This window comes from Lutra lutra, chromosome 4, assembly GCF_902655055.1.
Source record: "Lutra lutra chromosome 4, mLutLut1.2, whole genome shotgun sequence".
Lineage (NCBI taxonomy): Eukaryota > Metazoa > Chordata > Mammalia > Carnivora > Mustelidae > Lutra > Lutra lutra.
This window is the reverse complement of record NC_062281.1, coordinates 161,374,037-161,399,101: the sequence shown is the minus strand read 5'-3', so window position 1 is coordinate 161,399,101 and position 25,065 is coordinate 161,374,037. Positions and strand designations below refer to the sequence as shown.

Genomic DNA, 25,065 nt, shown 5'->3' with positions numbered 1-25,065 from the left:
TTTCTGCCTAACAAAATCTACCAAGGCCCAACTAACCTGTTATTTCTTCTAAGAAAAAACTTCTCTTTGTCTTTCTCTTATTTATTCTTTCTTTTCAAATAGTTACTGGGTACCTACATGTCAGACATTCTGCTAGATACAAAAAACTTTAAAATATTCTTGCCAATGTCCATGGACCAAAGGACAAATAGAATGTAGTACACACATGCAATAGAATACTATTCAGCCTTAAAAAGGAAGAAATTTATGACATGCTACAATATGGATGAACCTTAAAACATTACTTTATATAAAATAAGCCAGACACAAAAGGATAAATATTGTATGATTCTACTTATATGAGGTACCTAAAATAATCAAATTTGCAAAGACAGAAAGTAAAACAATGGTTACCAGGAGTTAGGAGAAGGGGTAAATGGGGAGAACTCTAATATAACACTACAATGCATTAAGGCATAGTATGTATGTATCTCTCCTATTCCACCATTACACACCAAATTATGAACTCTTGAGGGTAAAACCACATCTTATTCATGCCCTTATTCCTGGTCCTACCATAATACCTAGCACAACAATAACCCTCTAAACTTTAAAGCTGCCCAACAATAGACTGGGCTGCCTCAAAGGGAAGATGCTAGCTCCCTCTGACTGAAAGATCACAGGAAAGCTCAATGACTCTGAAAAATGTTTGCAGGGAATTCCAACATCTGCAGAAACCCAGTTGAATGAGGTAGCATTAATGATCCCTTCCAGCTGTAGGTCTCTAGCATAAGAATTCTCACGGTGGCTTTGAGTGGGAGCCCTTGCCAGCTTTTGTTCCTGAACAGCACTGCAACTTCAGGTAAGTAACGGAACTTTTGCAGGTTCTTTTTCCTCAGCCCAGGATACAAAAATTGTTGCTTATAGTTAGTTGCATTTAGGAATCTAACCATCATAAAAGAATGCCTTAGTGTGGGATTAAAACCATTTTTCAGATAAATGAGGACATTCATTCTGTTAATAAATATTTATTAGGCATCCATTGTTTAATGCCTATCCATTATCACACACTGCAGTCTGGAAATATAACAATGATCAAAAAAGTCCCCAATAGCAGAGAACTTAATTCTAGTGGGGTGAGAACTACAAAATGGCAAAGGAGAAGAAAATACAGAAGTGGCCCAAACAGAAAATTAAACTCAGGCACCATACATCCTTGGAGAGCTACTTTGGATAGAGTAGTTCAGGAAGACCTGAAGAGGTGGCAATTATGCAGAGATCTGAATGACAAAAAGTAAACAAAGATGCAAAGATCAGAAAGGCCTATTGCAGAGGCCCTGAGGGAGGCATAAGCTCACTTGCCGGAAGTGTGAAAAGGCTAGAGAGGTTGAATGTACGGGGGAGGGAGGGGAATGAAGTTTAAGAAGCAGACCAAGTCCAGGTCAAATAGAGTTCTGTAAGCTAGAATAAAATCCAAATTCTTTACCTTAAGTGCAGTAGGGAAACTCTTTTAAGAGAACTTTAAGCAAGGGAGTAATCCAGACTCATTCCTTAAAATGATCACTCTAGTAGTTTCTGTGCAGAAAATGGTCAACAGGCGTGGGGAAAGTCAGAAATTGTAAGATGCTGAGAGGCCTGTCAGGAAATGACTGCAAAAGATCAAGCAAGATGACAGTGGGCTTACTGTTGGGTGGTAGAGAAGTATGATGAGATTATGAATATAGATTTGGAGGTAAAGTTGGCAGGACTTGTTCAATGATGGATCTGGATGTGAAGATGAGGGAAAAGAGGGGGAAAAGCTGTAACTTGAGTACTGTAGAAGTGGTGGTTCTATTTCTGGAAAAAAAAAAAGTAGAAAGAAAGAAAAAAAAAGTAGAAGAGAAACAGTTTGGGTAGGAAGAGTTGGGTTAGAAAATAAGAATTCTTCTTTGACCATGTTCAAATTAATATGTACCCTAGTTATGTAAGTAGCAAAGTCAAGTAGGCAAGTGGATATATGCATGTGGAGATCTGGAGGTCAGAGCTGGAGATGGGGTTTATGAATCATCACCATTTAATTGCATATTAAAGCCATGGAACAGGACTAGCTCACCTTGGGAGAACCAATACGGAGAAGGGAAGGAGGCCCAACTCCAAGCCTGGAACACTTAACATTTAGATATTGAGCAAAGTAAAGGCTGACCTAGAGTTAGGAAGAAAATCAGGAGTGTGATGTCACAACAGTCAAGACAATAACCTGTTTCTAGGAAGAAGTGCCGATGACTAAAGCTGACAAGAGGTCAGGTGAGGTAAGAAGAGAGAAGTGGTCATTGGTTTAACAGTCCTTATGAGAATGGTAAAGACAGAAGCCGGACTAGAGCAGGGGAAAAAAAACTAAGTGAAGTGAATCATTACAGAATTGTGGTTTATTCCTCAGCATAACTAAAGTCCAGGGTATTAACTTCTTATAATGTCTTTACAAGAAACTCCAAATTTCTAGCATAAAATACATGATTTTTCCGAAGATAGTAGGTAGAAAGGCAGCAAAGAATAGATAAATCTGAATCTGACTCCATCCTCTGCCATTTACTAGCCATATGTCTTTAGGAAAGTTTCTTAACCAAGTTAAGCTTCATTGCCCCATCTATAAAATGGAAATATTAATAATACCTAATTCATAAGGTTGTTGTAAGGAATAATAAGATATTACATGTAAAATGCGTAGCACAATATTGCTGCTATTTTCATTATATTTTTCTTTAGGTAGTCCCTTTTTTAAAAAATCACAGTACTTTGGGGCGCCTGGGTGGCTCAGTGGGTTAAGCCACTGCCTTCGGCTCAGGTCATGATCTCAGGGTCCTGGGATCGAGTCCCGCATCGGGCTCTCTGCTCAGCAGGGAGCCTGCTTCCCTCTCTCTCTCTCTCTGCCTGCCTCTCTGTCTACTTGTGATCTCTCTCTGTCAAATAACTAAATAAAATCTTTAAAAAAAAAAAAAAAGAGTTTGTTAAAAAAAAAACCACAGTACTTTATTGTAATTAGACTATTTTAATTGTTAAAATTAAATGTAAAAATATCTGATGCAGTTTTCCTAATCTTTTAAAATATATGTCCCAGGGACGCCTGGGTGGCTCAGTTGGTTGAGCAGCTGCCTTCGGCTCAGGTCATGATCCCAGCGTCCTGGGATCGAGTCCCACATCGGGCTCCTTGCTTGGCGGGGAGCCTGCTTCTCCCTCTGCCTCTGCCTGCCATTCTGTCTGCCTGTGCTCGCTCGCTCTCCTCTCACTCTGACAAATAAATAAAATCTTTAAAAAAAAATATATATATATATATATATATGTCCCATCTTTGTAAATATAAAAGGTGATACACCCATCACTTAGGAAATTCTAATATGCCCACATGGATGGCATGATAGAGGCTAAGAATTATTTTATCTTCTACATATCCTTGTAAGCCTAAACTATGTTAAGCTTTACTCTCTGAAGTCTGCATTGAGGAAAATAATAGAGCTATTAGAGAGGTAGATTCCCAACATATCTTAATAACCTCAGGCTGTCCCCATGACTTCTACTTCACATACAAGGTCAACAGTATTAATTCTTACTTCATAACTTACTTTGAGGGGTTTTAGCTTTTTAGTTTTATTCCTACAATAAAAATTAAAATGTAGCCATCTTTATATAAGATATTTAAATATTTAACATATGGAGAAAGGGTAGTCAAACAACTAAAACTTATGTATCTAAATTAAGTAAAAATATTTTTAAATGTGTAAATAATCATTTAAATAAATACAAAAATCTATGTATACCCAGAAATAAATAACACTAATAGTGCACACTAGTCACAATGCTGAAAAATACTCACCGCAAAGTCAAAGTATAATCCCCCTGCATTTTTGTTGAGGCATCTCTGACCAAGAACGTACCATCTGGCATATCCCGTAATTTGTCATTAACCTCCTCCCTGAAAAATAGAATTATAGGAAAAAATGAAAAAAAAGTGTAATCATCAATTGTCCTCTTCACATATTATTACTAAAGCTAGTTGGGAGAGGAGTATGTCTAAGGTCATAGAATAATGGGGGCCTTCAGAGGTCATTTAATTCCTCCCCCTAGATAGGATTTTTCTGTTTTGATTTTCAGTATTATGCAATCTAAGGAAGGTCTATTTGCTTTTTAAACTCTTCCCGATTTCAACCGTCTGTAGGGATAGTATTTCCATTAAGCCTTTAGGGCTTCCTTAGGCAGGTCTGAACTTGCAGGGTTTCAGGAAAAAACAGCAGCTGTTTAGAAAGAAGGTTGTGTTTAAGCAACACTGGCAGCTGTGTCTGACCAGAGGCGGGGAAATTCACTAAGTTCACAACCTTTCAATATAATCTTCTCCAATATGAATTTATAGTGATGATAAATTCCTCCTGCAGAGTTGGTTTAGGACTTTAAGAAAAAACACTAGAACACTCAGGATATGGCAGGGCACAGAAGACTCTTGAGTTACAGACCCACAAGGTCTTAGAATATAAATTTAAACAGTTGCACAATTATAACAAATATTTTCTGATCTATTTTAATATAAAATATATTAGGTCTCCTTCAAAAATTTAACATAGAATTACCATATGACTTAGAAATTCCACCTTCAGGTATGTACCCCAAAGAACTAAAAGCAGGGACTGGAGGGGCACCTGGGTGGCTCAGTCAGCTAAGCAGCCAACTCCTGATTTCAGCTCAGGTCACGATCTCAGGGTTGTGAGATAAGCCTCATATGGGCTCCACGTTGGGCAGGGGCCTACTTACGATTCTCTCTCTCCTTCTGCCCCCTCCCCCTTTAAAAAAATAATAAGAAATAAAAATTTAAAAAAAAACAAAAGGGACTTGAAGAAACATTATACACCAATGTTCATGGCAGCATTATTTGTAATAGCCAAAAGCTGTAAACAATCCAGATGTTCAAAGCCAAATGTCCAGATGAATGAAAAATAAAAATTTGGTATATACACATAATGGAACATTATTCAACCTTAAAAAGGAAGGAAATTCTGATACATGCTATAACAACGATGAACCTTGGAAGACATTGCGCTAAGTGAAATAGTCAGTCCACAAAAGGATAAATACTGTACGATTCCACTTATGTGAGGTACCCTAGAGTAGTCAAATTCATAGAAACAGAAAGTAGGATGGTGGTGTCCCAGGGTTGGGAATAATAGGCAGAAAAGGCAGTTAGTGTTTAATGAGTACAAAGTTTCGCTTTGGGGGAAGATGAAATAGTTCCAGAGACAGAGATAGTGATGGGTTGAACAACAGTGTGAATGTACTTAATGCCACTGAACTGCACATTTAAAGATGGTTAAAATGGTAACCCAAAAAAAATGAGTGCCACTTGGTAGTTGAAGAGAACAAACAAAAGAAAGATAAATACAAGCATATTGAATACACCATCAACCTTGAACCCAATCTGACAGAATGGATAGGTCTTTTTTAAAAAAACTCAAGAAAACAAGAATTTGAATATTCAAAATCAATATATAGTACTTTTTCCCTTCTCTAGGTTCAACATTTCCAAAAATCACATTTTACCTAAGAAGCATTTTACTGCTCTACAGTCCCATTTCTCAAAATGAGGGATGTGAAGAGTGCATCAAAACCACCTGGGGAGGCTGTTAAATGTAGATTCCTGGGCCACACCCCAACTGATTCTTATGCATGCAAAGATTGTGGAAACTGTTGCCTTAGACAGAAAGGTAAAGAAAATTAAGTACCTATAACTATCTTTTATAGAAAAACACATGTAGCTATCCTAAATCTTTTCAGTTTCATCATTCAGAGATCAATCCTTAATATAGTATTAAAAGTAATAATCACACCTGTAATTTAAAGATCTTCTTGACAATTTCTTGTGGAAGGACAGCATTTAGAAACTTCTGAAGTGGTTCTCAGAATTTTTAAAATGGTAATCTTTTAAATGACAACTAGTAGGACATGAAAATGTTTTATTTTAACTTCTCAAAACTGATTTGTTTCTAAACTGCAGTGAAATATAGTAGTATTCCAGTTACCTTGAAATATCCCCCCAGTACCATTCTGCATCCTGAAGAGAAACAGAACTGTCCTTCATTCCATTGTAACAGCTGAAGTCATTGGCTTAGGTGGCTTGGTGGAAGAGCTAGAAGAAAAATGAATATTATTCGGTAGCTATAAATTACTATTTGTTTCTAATTTCCTCAGTCAGGAACAGCTCATTAACCAATGTACATTAAGATTTAAATAATCATAAATTAAGTGTTATTTTATGTTAAACATTAGCCAAAGAAGGAATCCTTCTAGAACTCTACCAGTAACTGCCTAAAAGGTGAAGTTTTCAAGCTACTTGGGGTTTTTCCCTTCTTATAAAGTACTAACTTTTTTTTTTTTTTAAAGATTTTATTTATTTATTTGTCAGAGAGAGAGAGGGAGGAGAGAGCGAGCACAGGCAGACAGAATGGCAGGCAGAGGCAGAGGGAGAAGCAGGCTCCCGATGAGCAAGGAGCCCGATGTGGGACTCGATCCCAGGACGCCGGGATCATGACCTGAGCCGAAGGCAGCTGCTCAACCAACTGAGCCACCCAGGTGTCCCCAAAGTACTAACTTTTAATTCGTCTCTCAAAAGACTTGTCTCTCAAAAGACAATGGGACACCCTTTAACAAATAATTTAGTCCAAAAAGCCATTAAGTGAGAGTGGTCATGATGGCCAAGAGTTGGTTGTCAGAGCCCAAAGCAGGTGAAGGAGGATTATGTCCATATAGGAAGGCAGCAACACAGCACAGGATCTCAGAGCTGGAGGAGGGTGAGGAGGAGAGCCTCACCAGTGCAGCCAAGCATGAGATGCTAAAGCTGAATGAAGGAGGAAGTGCAGTGGCGTAGGGCCCGGATGGCCCAGAATAGTGGAGACCAAGCCAATGAGGATACAATCCTCAGAAGAGGGCATACCAATATAATGGGACAAAGTCAGATAAGGGTGAAGAGTTTCTACTTGGGGGGAGGGGAGGCTGGGAGGTGTCGAGGGAATGCAGCAATGACTATAAGAGATGGGGTACATACAGAGTGATAGATCAAATAAATACAACTATTAAAAATAACAGGAACCAGGTTTCTCATAGTCTAAAAGGAAGTTACAAATATGGAAAAGTGAAAAAAACAGAAGGATCCCTCTAGTTTGAACTGGAATTACAGCTATTAATATGAACTCATGAAATTTAATAGAAAGAGAGATGCAAATGTCTATACACATAGGTAATAAAACTATTCCCTCTGTCCCTTGAGAGGTCCTACGATCAGCAGCATCCCCAGTAAGCATAACTAGCACCCAGATCTTAGTTTTTAATGCTATTCTCTACTAAAGAACCAGGGCTCTTTGAAGAAAAGCAGATTCCAAGGTTGAGGTAGAGCTGGGCTACAGCTGGGGTAGAGCAAGAGCCAAATGAACCTCGAACATCATGTTATACCAAAAAGTAAAAAGCAAGTGCTCGAAGAATGAGGGGCCATCACAAAAGAATAAAGAAGCCACCTTGAAGGGGCTTCCACTATCAAATATGGAACAACTCAAGCATTGATACAAATGATAGTAAGGTAATATAAGCCATCAAACAAAATAAGAATCCATGTGCCCATTCAGATATAAATGAATAAATGAAAAACCAAAAAGATTAACAGGGAGATTTATATAATCTCAAAGGGCTTTCCCACAAAATGCTTATAGTCACAAAAGTAAAAAGACAAATAATAATAGTGGGAGAAGTCTGACAAACACTACCTTAATCGAGTAATCAATCAAGTTAATACACCAGTAATGATAAAATCTTGGGGCCCCAACAGGATGCGCTGGGAAGGACAATTAATATCACTTCTGGGGATATTCCTGCCAAATACGTATAAACTGAATTAATCATGAGAAAACATCAGACAAATCACAATTTAGAGACATTCTACAAAAAAAAAAAACAAAAACAAAAACAAAAAAAACAAAACAAAAACTGGCTGGAATCATTCCAGATTTAAAAAGACTAGAGAAGCATGACAAATGAGATGTGGTAATTCTGGACTAAATCCTTTTTGTTATAGAGGATATTACTGGAACAAGAATGCAACTTGAATGGAAGCTGAGGATAAGATTGGTACTGTAATGTATCAACATTAATTTCTGCTTTTTGTGTCACAATTATATAGGAAATGTTCTTATTGGTGGGAAATACACAAAAATGTGATCATTGCAGGGTATCATGTCAGCAAACTTACTCTCAATAGTTCAAGAAAATAAGTTATTAGTACTGTACTTGCAACTTTCTGTAAGTTTGAGATGGTTTCTACATTTTTTTAAATTAACAAAAAAGACAATATGGGGGGAAACAGGAACAATGTGATTATGTTCTTCAAAACAGAAACTCTTTACTGTCAAATGTTTTTAACAAGGATGTCAAAAAAATTCAATGATGAAAAAATAGTCTTTTTTAATAAATGGTGCTAGGACAACTGGTACCCACATTCAAAAGAATACAGTCAGACAGACCCCTGCATCCACACTGCAGAATTAACTCCAAAATGGATCAAAAACCCTATGTAAAAGCTAAAACTATAAACCTTTTTATTTTATTTATTTTATTTATTGACAGAGAGAGATCACAAGTAGACGGAGAGGCAGGCAGAGAGAGAGAGGAGAGAGAGAGAGGGAAGCAGGCTCCCTGCTGAGCAGAGAGCCCGATGCGGGACTCGATCCAGACCCTGAGATCATGACCTGAGCCGAGGCAGCAGCTTAACCACTGAGCCACCCAGGCGCCCCTCTAAACCTTTTTTTTAAAAAGATTTTATTTACTTGGCAGAAAGGAGAGAGAGAGAGCACAAGCAGGGGGAGCGGCAAGGCAGGGAGAAGCAGGCTCCTTCCCAAGCCAGGAGCCCAATGCAGGACTTGATTCCACAACCCTGGAATCCACGACCTGAGCCAAAGGCAGACATTTAACCGACCTGAGCCACCCAGGCAGCCCAAAACTGTAAAACTTTTTAAAGAGAACAGGCTGAATCTTCATAACTTTGGACTAGGCACTGATTTCTTAGATAGGAACCAAAGCACAAAAGCAAGGAAAAAAAAAAACAGATAAATTGGACTTGATCAAAATTAAAAATGTTTGTGCTTCAAATGACATCATCAAGAAAGTACAAAGACAACAGAGAGAATGGCAGAAAATCTTTGTAAATCATATATCTAATAAAGTTGTATCTAGAGTAAAGAAGTCTTACAACTTAATAAAAAGACAAATAACTGAATTAAAAATGAGCACAGGATCTGAATAGACATTTCTCCAAAGAAGATATACAAATGGCCAACAAGTACATGAAAAGATAATATCAGCCCTCAAGGAAATGAAAATCAAAATCACAGTAAGATACCACTCCAGGGGCGCCTGGGTGGCTCAGTCAGCTGAGCATCCAACTCTTGATTTCAGCTCAGGTCGTGATCTCAGTGTCATGGGATCCATCCCCTGTGGTACTCCAGGCTCAGCGTGAGGTCTGCTTGGGATTCTCTCTCCCTCCCCTCTGCCTCTCCCCTTGATTGCTAGAGCTCTCTCCCTCTCTCCTTCTCTGTCAAATAAATAATATTTATTAATTCATAATAATTAATTTAATTATTTTATTATTATTATTAATTAATTGATAATTTATTAATAAATAATAAATTAAAACTTAACAAAAAAGATACCACTTCCACACCATTAGGATGACTATACAGTTAACCCTTTGATAACAGGGGTTTGAACTGCATGCATGGGTCCTTCTATACACAGATTTTTTTTTTTCCAATAAATATGTTAGAAAATTTCTTGGAGATTTGCAACAGTTTGAAAAACCTTGCAGACAAAGCACATAGCCTAGAAATATCAAAAAGCTTAAGAAAAAGTTAAGTATATCATGAATGCATAAAATGTATATATATACTAGTCTATTTTTATCATTTACTACCATAAAATATACACAAATTATAAAGTTAAAATTTATCAAAATTTTATGCAACACATACAGACTATACATGGCCCCATTTGCAGCTGAGAGAATTCTAAACAAAGGTAAAGATACAGTATTAAATCATAACTGCATAAAATTAACCGTAGTACATCCTGTACTACTCTAATAATTTTGTAGCCATCTCCTGTTGTTATTGCAGTGAGATCAAGCGTTATGAGCATCAGCTTAAAATGCCCCGTGGGGCGCCTGGGTGGCTCAGTGGGTTAAGCCGCTGCCTTCAGCTCAGGTCATGATCTCAGGGTCCTGGGATCGAGTCCCACATCGGGCTCTCTGCTCAGCAAGAAGCCTGCTTCCCTCTCTCTCTCTCTCTGCCTGCCTCTCCATCTACTTGTGATCTCTCTCTGTCAAATAAATAAATTAAATCTTAAAAAAAAAAAAAAAGGAAGAAATGCCCTGTGTCACTAATCATCTCTGCATGAACAGTTCATCTCTCCGTGAATTATATATTGCCGTAAAAAGTAATCTCCCATTGTTCTTACACCTAGAATAACACCAGAGGACCCATACAAAGTGCCACTAGTGATGCTGAAAGCTCCCAAGAAGCAAAGAAAAATCATGACATTACAAGAAAAAGTTGAATTGCTTGACTGAGGTCTGCAGTTGCCCACCAGTCTAAGGACCACTGGTTCAAAAAAAAGGGGGGGGGGATTTGAGAAGCCATCCCTGCAGCTATGCCAGTAGATGCAAAAACCTTGCACTTTTTAGGAGATACCTTTTTATCCTGTATTGAAAATGCAGCCTTTATGTGGGTGCAGGATTGCTGTAAGGTACCTATAGACTCTAATATTATTCAGGAAAAAGCTAAGTCATTATAGGACAACTTAAAGCAAAAGGAAGGTGAAAGATCTAAAACTGGAGAATTTAACCAGCAAAGGGTAGTTGGTAATTTTAGAAAGAGGCTTTAAAAATGTCAAGATAATAGCAGAAGCAGCTTCTGCCAACCAAGAGGCAGCGGACAAGTTCCCAGAGGCCATTAAGAAAATCATGAAGGAGAAAGGATGTCTGCCTGAACAGGTTTTTAATGCAGACAAAAGTGCCCTTTTCTGGGAAAAAATGCCACAAAGGACATTCATTAGTAAGAAAGAAAAGCAAGCACCAGGATTTAAGACAGGAAGGGATTTAAAAAGAAAAAAAAAAAAAAAAAAAAAAAAAAAGACAGGAAGGGATAGGCTAACTCTACCATTTTGCACAAATGCAGTTGGGTTTATGATCAGAACTGCCCTTATCTATAAAGTTGCTAACCCCTGAGCCTTGAAGAGAAAAAATAAACACCAGCTGCCAGTCTTTTGGCTATACAAGGCCTAGACAATGAGAACCATTTTTCTGGATTAGTTCCATTGATGCTTTTTGTCCCTGAAGCCAGGAAGTACCTTGACAGTAAAGGACTGCCTTTTAAAGTTCTTTTGATATCAGACAATGTCCCTCGCCACCCAGAACCCCACAAATTCAATACCAAAAGTGTTAAAATGACCCATTTGCCCCCAAACACATCTCTAAATCAGCCTTTAGATCAGGGAGTCATAAGGACCTTTAGGGCTCATCATGTACAGTACTCTTTGGAAAGGATTATCAGCACTCGGGAAGAGAACCTTGATAGAGAGAACATCATGGAAGTCTAGAAGGATCAAATGCCATCACTGTTACACAAAAAGCCGTGAAAGCCATCAAGCCTGAAACAATAAATTCCTGCTGGAGAAAATAGTGTCCAGATGTTATACATGATTTCACAGGATTTACAACGGAGTTAATAAAAAAAAAAATCATGAAAGAGACTGTGGATATGGAAGAAAAAGAAGAAGAAAAAGGTGGCGAGTAAAGGGTTTTAAGAACTTGGAGAAATTCAAGAGCTAAGTGACACATCACAGGAATTAACAGAAGACAACATGATGGAGATGAGTGCTACTGAACCAGTGTCAGATGACAAGAAGGTGAAGAAGCAGTTCCAGAAAACAAGCTGACATTAGACAATCTGGCAGAAGTGTTCTAAATATTCAAAACTGCTTTTGACTTCATATAGGAATTTTCTTTTCTCTATCTTGCCTTCATTTGTATGATACAAGCACTGAAATGGTAGAAGGATTGGTACTGTATAGAACATTTTTTAGAAAAATGAAAAAGCAAAAATGTCAGATAGAAATTATTACATATTTCCATAACGTTACATCAAGTGTGCCTGCCTCTCCTGCCTCCCCTCCTACCTCCTCCTCCTCTTCTGCCTATGCCACCCTAAAACAGCAAGACCAACTCTTCCTCCTCCTCTTCAACCAACTTGACATGAAGACAACATGGATGAAGATCTTATGATGATCAAATTCCACTTAACAGCAAATAATCATCATACTGAACTATATGTACATACTGTAGATAATAAATTTATCTGTTATACATGTATCTTGATATGAAAATCTAATAACTATATAGCAAGAACTGCATGAAACGTTTTTGTCATCATCATCATTGCCAATCATATTGATGCTTCATTATCAATGCATGAATTGTTGTATCTGCAACTACGTATGAATTTTTTCACATTATCTTCTCATTTTTTATGTCTGCTGTTAGTAATATGTATAACATCTCACAGTGTTTTGTATCATATCACATTGATGCAGGTATTGAAAGATGATTTTGTAAACAGACAACATAAACTTACATAATCAATAAATACAGCACTGAAAATTATTTTCTCTTATGATTTTCTTAACTAACATTTTCTTTTCTCTATCTTGCCTTATGGTAAGAATACAGTATATAAATACATACAACATGCAAAAATGTATTAAACAACTGTTTCTGTTATCAGTAAGGCTTCTGGTCAATAATAAGCTATTAGTAGGTAAGTTTTTGGGAAGTAAAAATTTATACAGATTTTGGACTACACGGGGATTGGTGTTTCTAACTCTCACATTATTCAAAGATAAACTGTAATCAAAAAGACAAGTGTTGATAAGAATGTGGAGAAACTGGAACTCTCATACACTGCTGATGGAAATATAAAATGATACAACTGTACAGTTTAGGAGTTCCTCAAAAGGTTAAACCTAGTCATCACATTACCCAGCAATTTCAATCCTAGTTATATACTCAAGAGAACTGGAACACACGCCCATAAAAAAAACTTGTGTATGAATGTTTATAATAGCATTGTTTGTAATAGCCAGAAAGTGGAAACAACCCAATATCCATCAATAGATGAATGGGTAAATAAAATGTGGTATATACCGGGGAATATTATTTAGCAGTAAAAAGGAATGAAATATTCTATAAAATATATGAACCATGAAATCATTTAGGTTAAGTGAAAAGCCAGGTACAAAAGTCCACATTAGATTATTCCACTATCCAGAACAGGCAAATTTACAGAGACAAAAAGTAAATTAATGGTTGCCCATGGCTCGTGGTGGGATTAAAGAGGAAAAGGGAAGACAGCTAATGTGTGCAGAGTAGGGTAATGAAAATGTTACCAAGTTGTCTGTGGTGATGGTTCCAAAACTCTGTAAATATACTAAAACCTACTGAATTATACACTTTAAGTGGGTGAATTATTATGCTATGTGAATTTTATCTCACTGTTATTTTAAAAAAAGCTGTTACCTTTAAAAAAAACAAAACAGGGGCGCCTGGGTGGCTCAGTGGGTTAAGCCGCTGCCTTCGGCTCAGGTCATGATCCCAGGTCCTGGGTTCGGGCCCCACATCGGGCTTTCTGCTCAGCAGGGAGCCTGCTTCCTCCTCTCTCTCTGCCTGCCTCTCTGCCTACTTGTGATTTCTCTCTGTCAAATAAATAAATAAAATCTTTAAAAAAAATAAGAACAAAAACAAAACAAAACAAAAAAAAAAACAAAACCCATCAGGCTACCAAAATTACTAGATGGGGTAAGACCTTGCTATAATCCATACTTTTTTCCTAAATGCTACTTATACCTATCTTGTTTGGAAAGGACTTGATGTGGCTTATAAAAGTAGCTAGAGTTGGACCTATAATTTTGCAAAATTTTAAATTCTTCTACTTATCCATTTATAAGGATTAACAGTTTAAACTTACACTGTATAAAGCATTTTGCTAGAGCTATGAAAGGTACAAGGACAAGGTGTTTCCAGCACTCAAAAGAACAAACCTAAATGAACAACATATAGAAACACTTAACCATAACACTCAGCAGAACGAAGTAAATATTACAGTAAAGGTAAAAACAAAGTCTAATGGAAACCCAGCAAAAGGAGCAATTGATCCCCTCCTGCAGAAACTTCAATGCAAATGCTAAACTGCTCAAACCTAATCCTTAGTGAGCTGAGTGCCATGACCAGCAGGGCCCAACATTATGTTTTCCAACTTTTTAGAAAAACTTTCAAAAATTCACTTTGGTATTTTTTTTAAAGATTTTATTTACTTATTTGAGAGAACATGAGAGCATAGGCAGGAGGAGCAGCAGAAAGAGAGGGAGAAGCAGGTTCTCTGCTGAGCAGAGAGCCCAATGTGGGCTTGATCCCAGGACCCTGAGAACATGACCTGAGCTGAAGGCAGGCGCTTAACCGACTGAGCCACCCAGGGGCCCACTTTGGTATTTTTTAATTAAAGAGAGTATTCAGGGGCTAAAGCACTGTAAAAAGATTATTTCTTTAGTTGTAATCTATAAATAATTTATAAACAGTGAAGTATCTTATCAAAGTTAAATGTACTGAAGTTGATAACTATGGTATACTGTGGAATATAAAGGAACATTCCTATTCTTAGGAATTATATATTATGGTATTTAGGGGTTAAGGACCAGGATGACTGTAACTTAAATAGTTGAGAAAAGAGCAGTATGACTTTATACATATAGAACATGAATTATAAAACAAACTGAATAAAATGTTAACAAGTGAACCTGATTATGTTCTTTGTATTCTTATTTTTGAAGCTTTTCTGTAAGTTTGAAATTATTTCTACATAAAATATTTAATTTTAAAAAGTTAAGAATCAGAGTGAGGTACTTATTAAAACCAGGGAGGAATGGCAGATCTCAGCCCTTATAGCCTATGCTGGGGTTTGACTTTATAAAGGATGGCTTTAAATTTAAAAAATGGAAGAAGAAAAAAGGCTAAAACAACATTTGAATGTATGTCTCCAGTCTGTGGTAGAGAGAGAAGGGGCACACCCAAATATATAAGCAGTCAGAGAGACTTCAAGCCTTTTGATTCTGAGTACCACAAAACCAGGAGCCAGCTATATATCCCTCATTTTAGGGTGAAGTTTTAACCAGGTGAAGTTTTGACCAAAGCCTTTCTTAATTCTGTAACCCAAACATATAGCACAGTGGCCGATACACAGTACACACAATAAATGTGTTCATTCAACAGTGGCTGACCTACTTATTCTAGGCCTTTGTCTCCTCCATCCATAAAATAGGGCTAAAGTAGTTTCCTCCATCCATAAAATAAGGCTAAATCCTCTTAAGGTGATTAAATGAGTCAATATATGTAAACTTAGAACAGTGTGTGACACACAGCGATCAATGAGTATTAGCTGTTAGACACAGGTGCTAGGCCAGATGCCAAAGATAATGACAAGACAGACAAGTGGGCATTTTTTTTATTAAAGATTTCATTTATTGGGCACCTGGGTGGCTCAGTTGGTAAAGTAACTGCCTTTGGCTCAGGTCATGATCCTTAAGTCCCGGGACTGAGTCCCCCATCAGGCTCCCAGCTGCACAAGGAGTCTGCTCCTTCTGACCTCCCCTTTCATGCTCTCTCTGTCTCTCTCTCATATAAATAAATAAAAATTTTTTTAAGATTTTATTTTTATTTATTTGACAGAGAAATCACAAGTAGGCAGAGAGAGAAAGGGAAGCAGGCTCCCTGCTGAGCAGGGAGCCCAATGTGGGGCTTGATCCCAGGACCCTGAGATCATGACCTGAGCCAAAGGCAGAGACTTAACCCACTGAGCCACCCAGGTGCCCCAATAAAATCTTTTTTTTTTTTAAGATTTTATTTATTTGAGAGAGGGAGAATGAAAGTGCACGAAAGTGGGGAGAGTCAGAGGGAGAAGGAGACATCCTGCTGAACTGGGAGCCCTACGCAGGACTTGATTCCAGGACTCCAGGATCATGATCTGAGCTGAAGACAGTCGCTTCACCAACTGAGCCACCCAGGTGCCCCTGGTGGGCAGTTTAAAAAAGTAAAACATAGGGCGCCTGGGTGGCTCAGTGGGTTAAGCCGCTGCCTTCGGCTCAGATCATGATCTCAGGGTCCTGGGATCGAGTCCCGCATCGGGCTCTCTGCTCAGCAGGGAGCCTGCTTCCCTCTCTCTCTCTGCCTGCCTCTTGGTCTACTTGTGATCTCTGTCTGTCAAATAAATAAATAAAATCTTTTAAAAAAAAAAAAAGTAAAACATATAATTACTGTGCTATGGTTAAACACAGTATAAGTATTTTTAAAGTGTATCTTAAAGGGTAAATATTATAGTATATGATTTAGATCTCAATTTTTTTAAAAAAGAGTGATGGGGGACCTTGGGTGGTACAATCAGCTGGGCATCCACTCTTGGTCTCAGCTCATACCGTGATCTCAGGATTCTGAGATTGAGCCCAACATCAGGCTCCGCAAGAGTCTGCTTGACATTCACTCTCTCCCTCTGCCTCTCCTGCCCACTCGCTCAAATAAATATTTAAGAAGAAAAAAGGAGGCAGACACAGAAAAAAATAAGATGCCATGGAGCACAAAATAAGGGCACTGCATCTAGAGAGAATCAAGGAAGAAAAGATGGTGTCCTACACTAAAGGAACAGCATGTCTATCTTTAAAAAAAAAAAAGTCCAAGAGAGAATTTAAAGAAATGCCTGAAACATGGAGAGTACAAGGTCGAGAGAGTGGAAGTTCATTTTAGTCACCTGTCATCTCCTGTGTTCTTACCCCAGTGTAGCCGCCTCCCTACTAAACCATCTCTTCATTGCTCAATCATTCCATTATGTCTTCTGGGCTTTCCTCCTTGATCATTCTCCCTACATTGTAATTAAAGTATTTTATTATTTCAGTATGTTCCCAGAAAGTGTTTTTTTCCCCTTCCTAGCCTGCTCTGAAGTCTGGCTTTTCCTGAAGAACACTACTAATCTTGCAGCCCTTGCTCTTAGAAGGTTGCTCATTTTCCCACACCTCATATACTCTGGGCCTCTGTTCTTCCTTAGCTCTCAATTTTCCTAGAAGGCCCTTTATTCCTTTATCCACACCTTAAAACTGATTATTTCCTTGACCCACTTTTTACTCTATACTTGCATCTACTCCCATAGCTTCAAATAATATCTATACTCTGATCCCAAAACAGTATTTTTTTTTAATTTTTTTTAAAGATTTTTATTTATTTATTTGACAGAGAGAGATCACAAGTAGATGGAGAGGCAGGCAGAGAGAGAGAGAAAGGGAAGCAGGCTCCCTGCTGAGCAGAGAGCCCGACGCGGGCCTCGATCCCAGGACCCTGAGATCATGACCTGAGCCGAAGGCAGCGGCTTAACCCACTGAGCCACCCAGGCGCCCCCAAAACAGTATTTCTAATAAGAAAGGCTTTTCTGAGTGTCCAACAGAAGACACCTAATATGCATCAAGCGCTGTACCAGGCATAGTGAATTAGACCAGTGCTTCTCACATTTACTTACAATAAATTACAAATAACACAGGGATCTTATAAAAATATAGAATATTGTTGGCTAAGTATGGATTGAGGCCTGGAATTCTGCATTTCGAACAAGCTCCCAGGTGATACCAATGCTGTTGGTCCAAACTTTGAGTAGCAAGAAGTATATACATGTCTCTTTGAAAATCTTCTATGGGATAGGAAAAAAAAAATTAGGCAAGTAGATTACAAGAGCCAAAATACAGTTGATTTAAAACATGTGGTTCTTGGGGCACCTGGGTGGCTCAATGGGTTAAAGCCTCTGCCTTCGGCTCAGGTCGTGATCCCAGGGTCCTGGGATCTAGTCCCACATCGGGCTCCTTGCTCGGCGGGGAGCCTGCTTCTCCCTCTGCCTCTGCCTACCACTCTATCTGCCTGTGCTCGCGCACTCTCTCTCTCTCTCTCTCTCTCTAACAAATAAATAAATAAATAAAATCTTTTAAAAATAAAATAAATATAAGAAAAAATGTTCAGAAATGAAGGACAGAGATTTCCAGAATAAAAGTTCACACTAAAGGGGCACCTGGATGGCTCAAGCAGGTTAAGTGGCTGTCTTCTGCTCAGATGGTGATCCCAGGGCATGGGAGGGTGGGGTGCCCAAGCCCCACATCAGGATCCCTGCTCAGCAGGGAGTCTGTTTCTCCCACTGCCCCACACCGCTCATATTCTCTTTCTCTCTCTCGTTCTCAGATAAAATGTTAAAAAAAAAAAAAGTCCACACCAAGTATGCCACATAAGGAATGATAAATATTCACATCAAAGTACATCTCTGTGGAATTTCACATCAGGGATAAAGAGATGGTCCTAAAAATCTACTGTAAGAGGAAAAAAAAAAAAACATCGCAAAGGGCTGAAATGCTTTTGAATTCCTCAACAGCAAGGCTGGAAACTAACAACACTGGAGAAAAACCTTTGCATTTGATGGCAAATGATTTTTCTATCTAAAATTATATATCCTGCCAAATTATCAATTACACGAGGGTAGAATTAATATTTTCAGACATACAAGGTCTCAAACAACTTATAACTTATCTCTTGGAATCCTTTCTTAGGAAGTTCCTGAATGATGTGCTCTAGCAAAATGAAAAGATAAACCTAGAAAAGAAAAGATGGTACAGGATTCAGGAAAATGGATGCCAATGCTAAGGAGAAAAGCAAAGGCAATCCCCAGGGTAATGGTGAACAGGAGTACCAGGATGAGAATTGTGAATAATAGGTGGGATTCTCGCAGTAGAATGAAGGGCAACTTAGGGAGTATGTTGAAAGGGGAAAAAGGGAATTATCTGATGTTTAACCAAACTGAGATGAGTTTTACAGTTCTGTCACAGAGTATGGGGAAAATGCGGTCATAAGTACCTTTAAAAATGAGGCAAATGTTTAAAATTTATGGCAATTACTAATTTCAAAAAATTATATACGATATAATCATAATATATTTTATTTCAGTATCTTCTCAGAAAGTGTTTTTTTCCCCACTTCCTAGCCTGCTCTGAAGTCTGGCTTTTCCTGAAGAACACTACTAATCTCACAGCCCTTGCTCTTAGAAGGTTGCTCATTTTCCCACACCTCATATACTCTGGGCCTCTGTTTTTCCTTAGCTCTCAATTTTCTTGTCTGTGTGCACTGTTTATATGATCATAATGTGTAAATACTAAAAGATAACTTACGGGGCACCTGGCTGGCTCTGTCAGTAGAACATGAAACTCCTAATCTCAGGGTTGTAAATCCAAGCCTCACTTTGGGTATAGAGTACTGAAAAATAAAATCTTTAAAAAAAAAAAAAGGTAATTTAAGAAACAATTATAATTGTCATGTATTAGAAAAGTGGGTAAAGAAGAAGAACATATAAGGCATAAGAGAGCTAAATCCCCATCTTCCTTAGAAGGAATCAGTAATATCAAAAAGTGAAAAAATTTAAAACAGAAGTGTAAGCACATTATGAAAAATAGGGAGGTAGAAACCAGAAGAAAAAACTAAAAGAGTTAAACGTTAGGACTGTAGATCAGAAATTGGGGATACAGAGGGTAGATCAGGGAACTGCTGCTTTTCTGGGGGGGTTCCTACTATAAACCTCACAGTACCTTTTGAGTTTTTAAACTATGAACTTCTATTGTTTTGATGAAAGTAAAAATCAGGGGCACCTGGGTGGCACAGTCAGTTAAGCATCTGACTCTTGGTTTCAGCTCAGGTCATCCATGACCTCAGGGTCAAGAGACTGAGCCCAGCATCAGGCTCCATGCTCAGCATGGAGTGTGCTTGAGATTCTCTCTCCCTCTTCTTTTGCCCCTCCTACACATGCTCTTTCTCTCTTTCACAAGTAAGTAAATCTTTAAAAAGAAAAATCAAATTAAAAGAGGGGCGCCTGGGTGGCTCAGTGGGTTAAGCCTCTGCTTTCGGCTCAGGTCATGATCTCAGGGTCCTGGGATCAAGCCCCGAGTCTGGCTCTCTGCTAGGCAGGGAGTCTGCTTTCCCCTCTCTCTCTGCCTGCTGCTCTGCCTACTTGTGATTTCTCTCTCTCCCTGTCAAATAAATAAAATAAAATAAAATAAAATAAAATAAAATAAAATAAAATAAAATAAAATGAGTTTATTCTGATTCTGGCACTTAGAGTTGATTTGGGAAATTATCTCACCTCTCTAGCCTTAGCTTCAATATGTTGATGCCAACTCATATAGACTAGCAAAAGCTGATACATTTTCAGGAATTTTGCAAGCCAAGGTTATATGCAATCATTAAAAATTAAATCATATAGGGGCGCCTGGGTGGCTCAGTGGGTTAAGCCGCTGCCTTCGGCTCAGGTCATGATCTCAGAGTCCTGGGATCGAGCCCCGCATCGGGCTCTCTGCTCAGCAGGGAGCCTGCTTCCTCCTCTCTCTCTGCCTGCCTCTCTGCCTGCTTGTGATCTCTCTGTCAAATAAATAAATAAAATCTTAAAAAAAAAAATTAAATCATATAAATGCACAATGAAGTTATATTAAAAATAAAGATAGATGTCTGGCTGGCTCAGTCAGTAGAGCAACCAACTCTTGACCTAGGGGTCGTGAGTTTGAGGCACCCAACACTGGGTGTAGAGATTACTTAAAAAAAGACGAGGGGAGCCTGGGTGGCTCAGTTGATTAGGTATCTGACTTCAGCTCAGGTCATGATTTCAGGGTCCTGGGATTGAGCCCCACATCAGGATCCTCACTCAGCAAGAAGTATGCTCATCCTTCTGTCTTCCCCCCACCCCCAACTCTTGCTCACTCTTTCTCAATAAAATCTTTTAAAAAAAGAGAAAGGTGATAAACATTCAAAATGTATTACTTCATTAATTTTTACTATGTTTTATCTACCTATCTACAACTGCTGTATTTATATAGTAGAAATACTTTGTGCTACCGCACATCTCTTTCAAACTCTTGATTCAGTATAACACTCTGGTAGCTTAAAATCAGTCACAGTGGGAGTATGTACACTTCAGAAACCAGCAAATGCTACAAATCAGAGTTCAATTTATTGTTGTATTATCTCCCAGGGGTCAGCAAACTATGGCCCTCTGCCTATTTTTGTACAGTGCAAAGAACGGTTTTTATATTTTTTAATGTTTAGAAACACACACATACACCCACACACAGAATATGCAACAGAGACCAGATGTGAGCTACAAAGCCTGAAATAGTCACTATCTGGCTCTCTACCCACCTCCCCACACAAAAAAATGTGCACATGTCCCTAATCTAAACTTAATGGAGAAAATGTCAATTCAGTTTAATAATCTTAATTCTATGGCTACAGTTTTAGTGCAGTAAGAAATTAGATGGTGTTCAAAACCAAATATATCTTCCTCACCATCCACATCGTTGTAAGATTTCATTTTTTGATGGCTAAGTAGTATTCCATTGTATATATATATACCACATCTTTATGCATTCATCGGTCAATGGACATCTAGGTTCTTTCCATAGTTTGACTGTTGTGGACATTGCTGTTATAAACATTGGGGTGCAAGTGCCCCTTCGGATCACGTTTGTATCCTTTGGGTAAATACCTAGTAGTGCAATTGCTGGGTCATAAGGTAGCTCTATTTTTAGAGGAACTTCCATACTGTTTTCCAGAGTGACTGTACCAGTTTGCATTCCCACCAACAGTGTAAGAGGGTTCCCCTTTCTTCGCATCCTTTCCCAACATTTGTTTCCTGACTTAGTTTTAAGCCATTCTGACTGGTGTGAGCTGGTATCTAACTGTAGTTTTGATCTAGAGGGTATTATGCTAAGCAAAATAAGTCAATCAGAGAAAGACAATTATCGTATGATTTCACTCATATGTGGAATGTAAGAAACAAAACAGAGGACCATAGGGGAAAAGAGGGAAAAATAAAATGAAATGAAATCATGGAGGGAAACAAACCAAAAGAGATTCTTAAACAGAATTAGGCAACAGGTTTGCTGAAGGAAGTCAGGTGGGGGTATGGGGTAACTGAGTAATTATTATTGGGTGTTATACGCAACTGATGAATCACTGAACTCTACCTCTGAAACTAATAATGCACTATATGTTAATTAATTGACTCTAAATAAAGTTTTAAAAAATCTCGTCCTCACCAATCTAGTCCTCTGGTCTATTCTATCCTAATAAAGGGTATCACTACGACATTTGTCAAACTCTTAAAACTATACACTAAAAAGAGCAAATTTTACTATATGTAATATTTTAAAACTTTCTTTAAATCATACATGAAACTTATTCTTTTTTTTAAAGATTTTATTTATTTGACAGAGAGACAGAGAGAGAGAGAGAGCGAGCACAAGCAGGTGGAGCAGCAGCAGAGGGAGAGGGAGAAGCAGATTCCCCACCAAGCAGGGAGTCAGATGCAGGGCTTGATCCCAGGACCCCAAGACCATGACCTGAGCCAAAGGCAGATGTTTAACTGACTAAGCCACCCCGGCACCCTACATGTGAAACTTTTTTTTTTTTTAAGATTTTATTTATTTATTTGACAGAGAGAGATCACAAGTAGGCAGAGAGGCAAGCAGAGAGAGGGGGGGTAAGCAGGCTCCCCGCTGAGCAGAGAGCCCGATGCGGGGTTCAATCCCAGGACCCTGAGATCATGACCTGAGCCAAAGGCAGAGGCTTAACCCACTGAGCCACCCAGGCGCCCCCATGTGAAACTTTTTAAATGAAGATGCCTCAATCCAACTCCCTAGGACTTCTGAGTCAGTTGATCCAGAATGAAACCTGAGCCTTTTCCTTTTTTTTTTTTTAACAACACAGCTGGCAATTCTGATTTAAAACAAAACAAAATCTGTTCCTCTTTTAAGTTATTTTAATTCCAGTTAATTAATATAGTGTTATATTAATTTAACATATGGAATTTAGTGATTCAACAATTCCATATATCACCCACTGTTTATCACAAGCACACTCCTTAATCTCTATCACCTGTTTAACCTCCTCCAACTCCAGTCACGTCCCTCCTGGTAACCATCAGTTTCTTCTCTATAATTAAGAACCTATTTCTTGCGAGGACTAGGTGGCTCAGTCAGTTAAGCGTCTGCCTTTGGCTCAGGTCATGATCCCAGGGTCCTCAGATACCTGAGTCAGGCTCACTGCTCACTGCTTTTCCATCTGCCCTTCTCCTCCCAGCAACACCTGCCCCCCCATGCTCATTCCCTCTCTCTCTCAAATAAATAAAATCTTTTTAAAAATCTATTTCTTGATTTGTCTTTTTTTTTTTCCCTTTGCTGGTTTGTTTCTTAAATTCCACATTTGAGTGAGATCATATGGTATTTGTCTTTATCAGACTTCTTTCACTTTTATTATTATACTCCCTAGCTCCATTCATGTCATTGCAAATGGTAAGATTTCACTTTTTATGGCTGTAGTTATATCACATCTTCTCTATCCAGTCATCAGCTGATGGACACTGGGCTGATTCCATAATTTGGCTATTATAGATAATGCTGCTATAAACACTGGAGTACAGGTTTACCTTTGAATTAGTGTTTTTGTATTTGTGTGATCTCTTTAAGTGTGATCGCTGAATCGTAGGGTAGTTCTATTTTTGGCTTTTGGGGGAAACTCCATACTGTTTTCCAGAGTGGCTGCAGCAGTTTGCATTTTGTAAATAAGTGTGATCGCTTTGGGGCGCCTGGGTGGCTCAGTGGGTTAAGCCGCTGCCTTCAGCTCAGGTCATGATCTCAGGGTCCTGGGATCGAGCCCCGCATCGGGCTCTCTGCTCAGCGGGGAGCCTGCTTCCTCCTCTCTCTCTGCCTGCCTCTCCGCCTGCTTGTGATCTCTCTCTGTCAAATAAATAAATAAAATCTTTAAAAAAAAAAAAAAAAGTGTGATCGCTTTAAGTGTGATCGCTGAATCGTAGGGTAGTTCTATTTTTGGCTTTTGGGGGAAACTCCATACGGTTTTCCAGAGTGGCTGCAGCAGTTTGCATTCCCACCAACAGTGCACAGGGTTCCTTTTTCTTCATATTCTCACCAACACTTGTTTCTTGTGTTGTTGATTTTAGCCATTCTGACTAAGATGTGAGGTGGTATCTCATTTTAGTTGTGATTTGCATTTCCCTGATGATCAGGGATGATGAACATCTTTTCATCTGTTGGCCACCTGGATGTCTTCCTTGGAGAAATGTCTGTTCATGTCTTCTGCCCATTTTTTAATTGGCTTATTCATTTTTTTTGAGTGTCGAGTTTTATAAGTTCTTTATATTTTGGATACTAACCCTTTTTCGGACATGTCATTTAAAAAATCTTCTCCCAGGGACACCTGGGTGGCTCAGTTGGTTAAGCATCTGCCTTTGGCTTGGGTCATGATCCCAGGGTCCTGGGACCAAGTGCTGCATCATCGGATTCCCTGCTCAGTGGGGAGCCTGCTTCTCTCTCAGCCTGCCGCTCCCCCTGCTTGTGCTTGCTCACTCTCTCACTCTCGCTCTCTGACAAATAAATAAATAAAACCTTTTAAAAAATGTTTAAAAACCTATTTAAAAAATAAAAATCTTCTCCCATTCCGCAAGCTGGTTTTTAATTTTGTTGATTGTTTCCTTTGCTGTGCAGAGCTTTTTATCTTGATGTAGTCCCAACAGTTTATTTTTGCTTTTGTTTCCCTTGCCTCAGGAGACATCTAGAAAAAGATTGCTATGGCCAATGTCAAAGAAGTCATTGCCTGTGTTCTCTTCTAGGATTTTTAGGGTTTCAGGTCTTACATTTAGGTTATTAATACATTTTGAATTTAATTTTGTGTATGGTGTAAGAAAATGGTCCAGGGGGCCCTTGGTTGGCTCAGTCAGTAGTGCATGTGACTCTTGATCTCAGGGTCATGAGTTCAAGCCCCATGTTGAGTATAGAGTTTACTTAAAACTAAAATAAAATTTTAATTTAAAAAAAGTGTTTTGGGGCGCCTGGGTGGCTGTTGTTAAGGGT

The 25,065-nt window shown here is 38.6% G+C and overlaps 1 protein-coding gene across 2 annotated transcripts in view; it reads right to left on the bottom strand.

The window, feature by feature from the left end:
* The window catches only part of PIK3R3 (phosphoinositide-3-kinase regulatory subunit 3), a 150,626-nt gene that overhangs the window by 43,889 nt on the left and 81,672 nt on the right, over positions 1-25,065 (bottom strand). For both annotated transcript variants that reach the window (XM_047725289.1, XM_047725288.1), the window contains exons 2-3: positions 6,018-6,124; positions 3,827-3,925 (exon numbers count right to left, since the gene is read on the bottom strand). In XM_047725289.1, coding sequence (XP_047581245.1) covers positions 3,827-3,925; positions 6,018-6,076 — 158 coding nt within the window. In that variant the 5' untranslated portion in view covers positions 6,077-6,124. The remainder of the gene's footprint in view (positions 1-3,826; positions 3,926-6,017; positions 6,125-25,065) is intronic.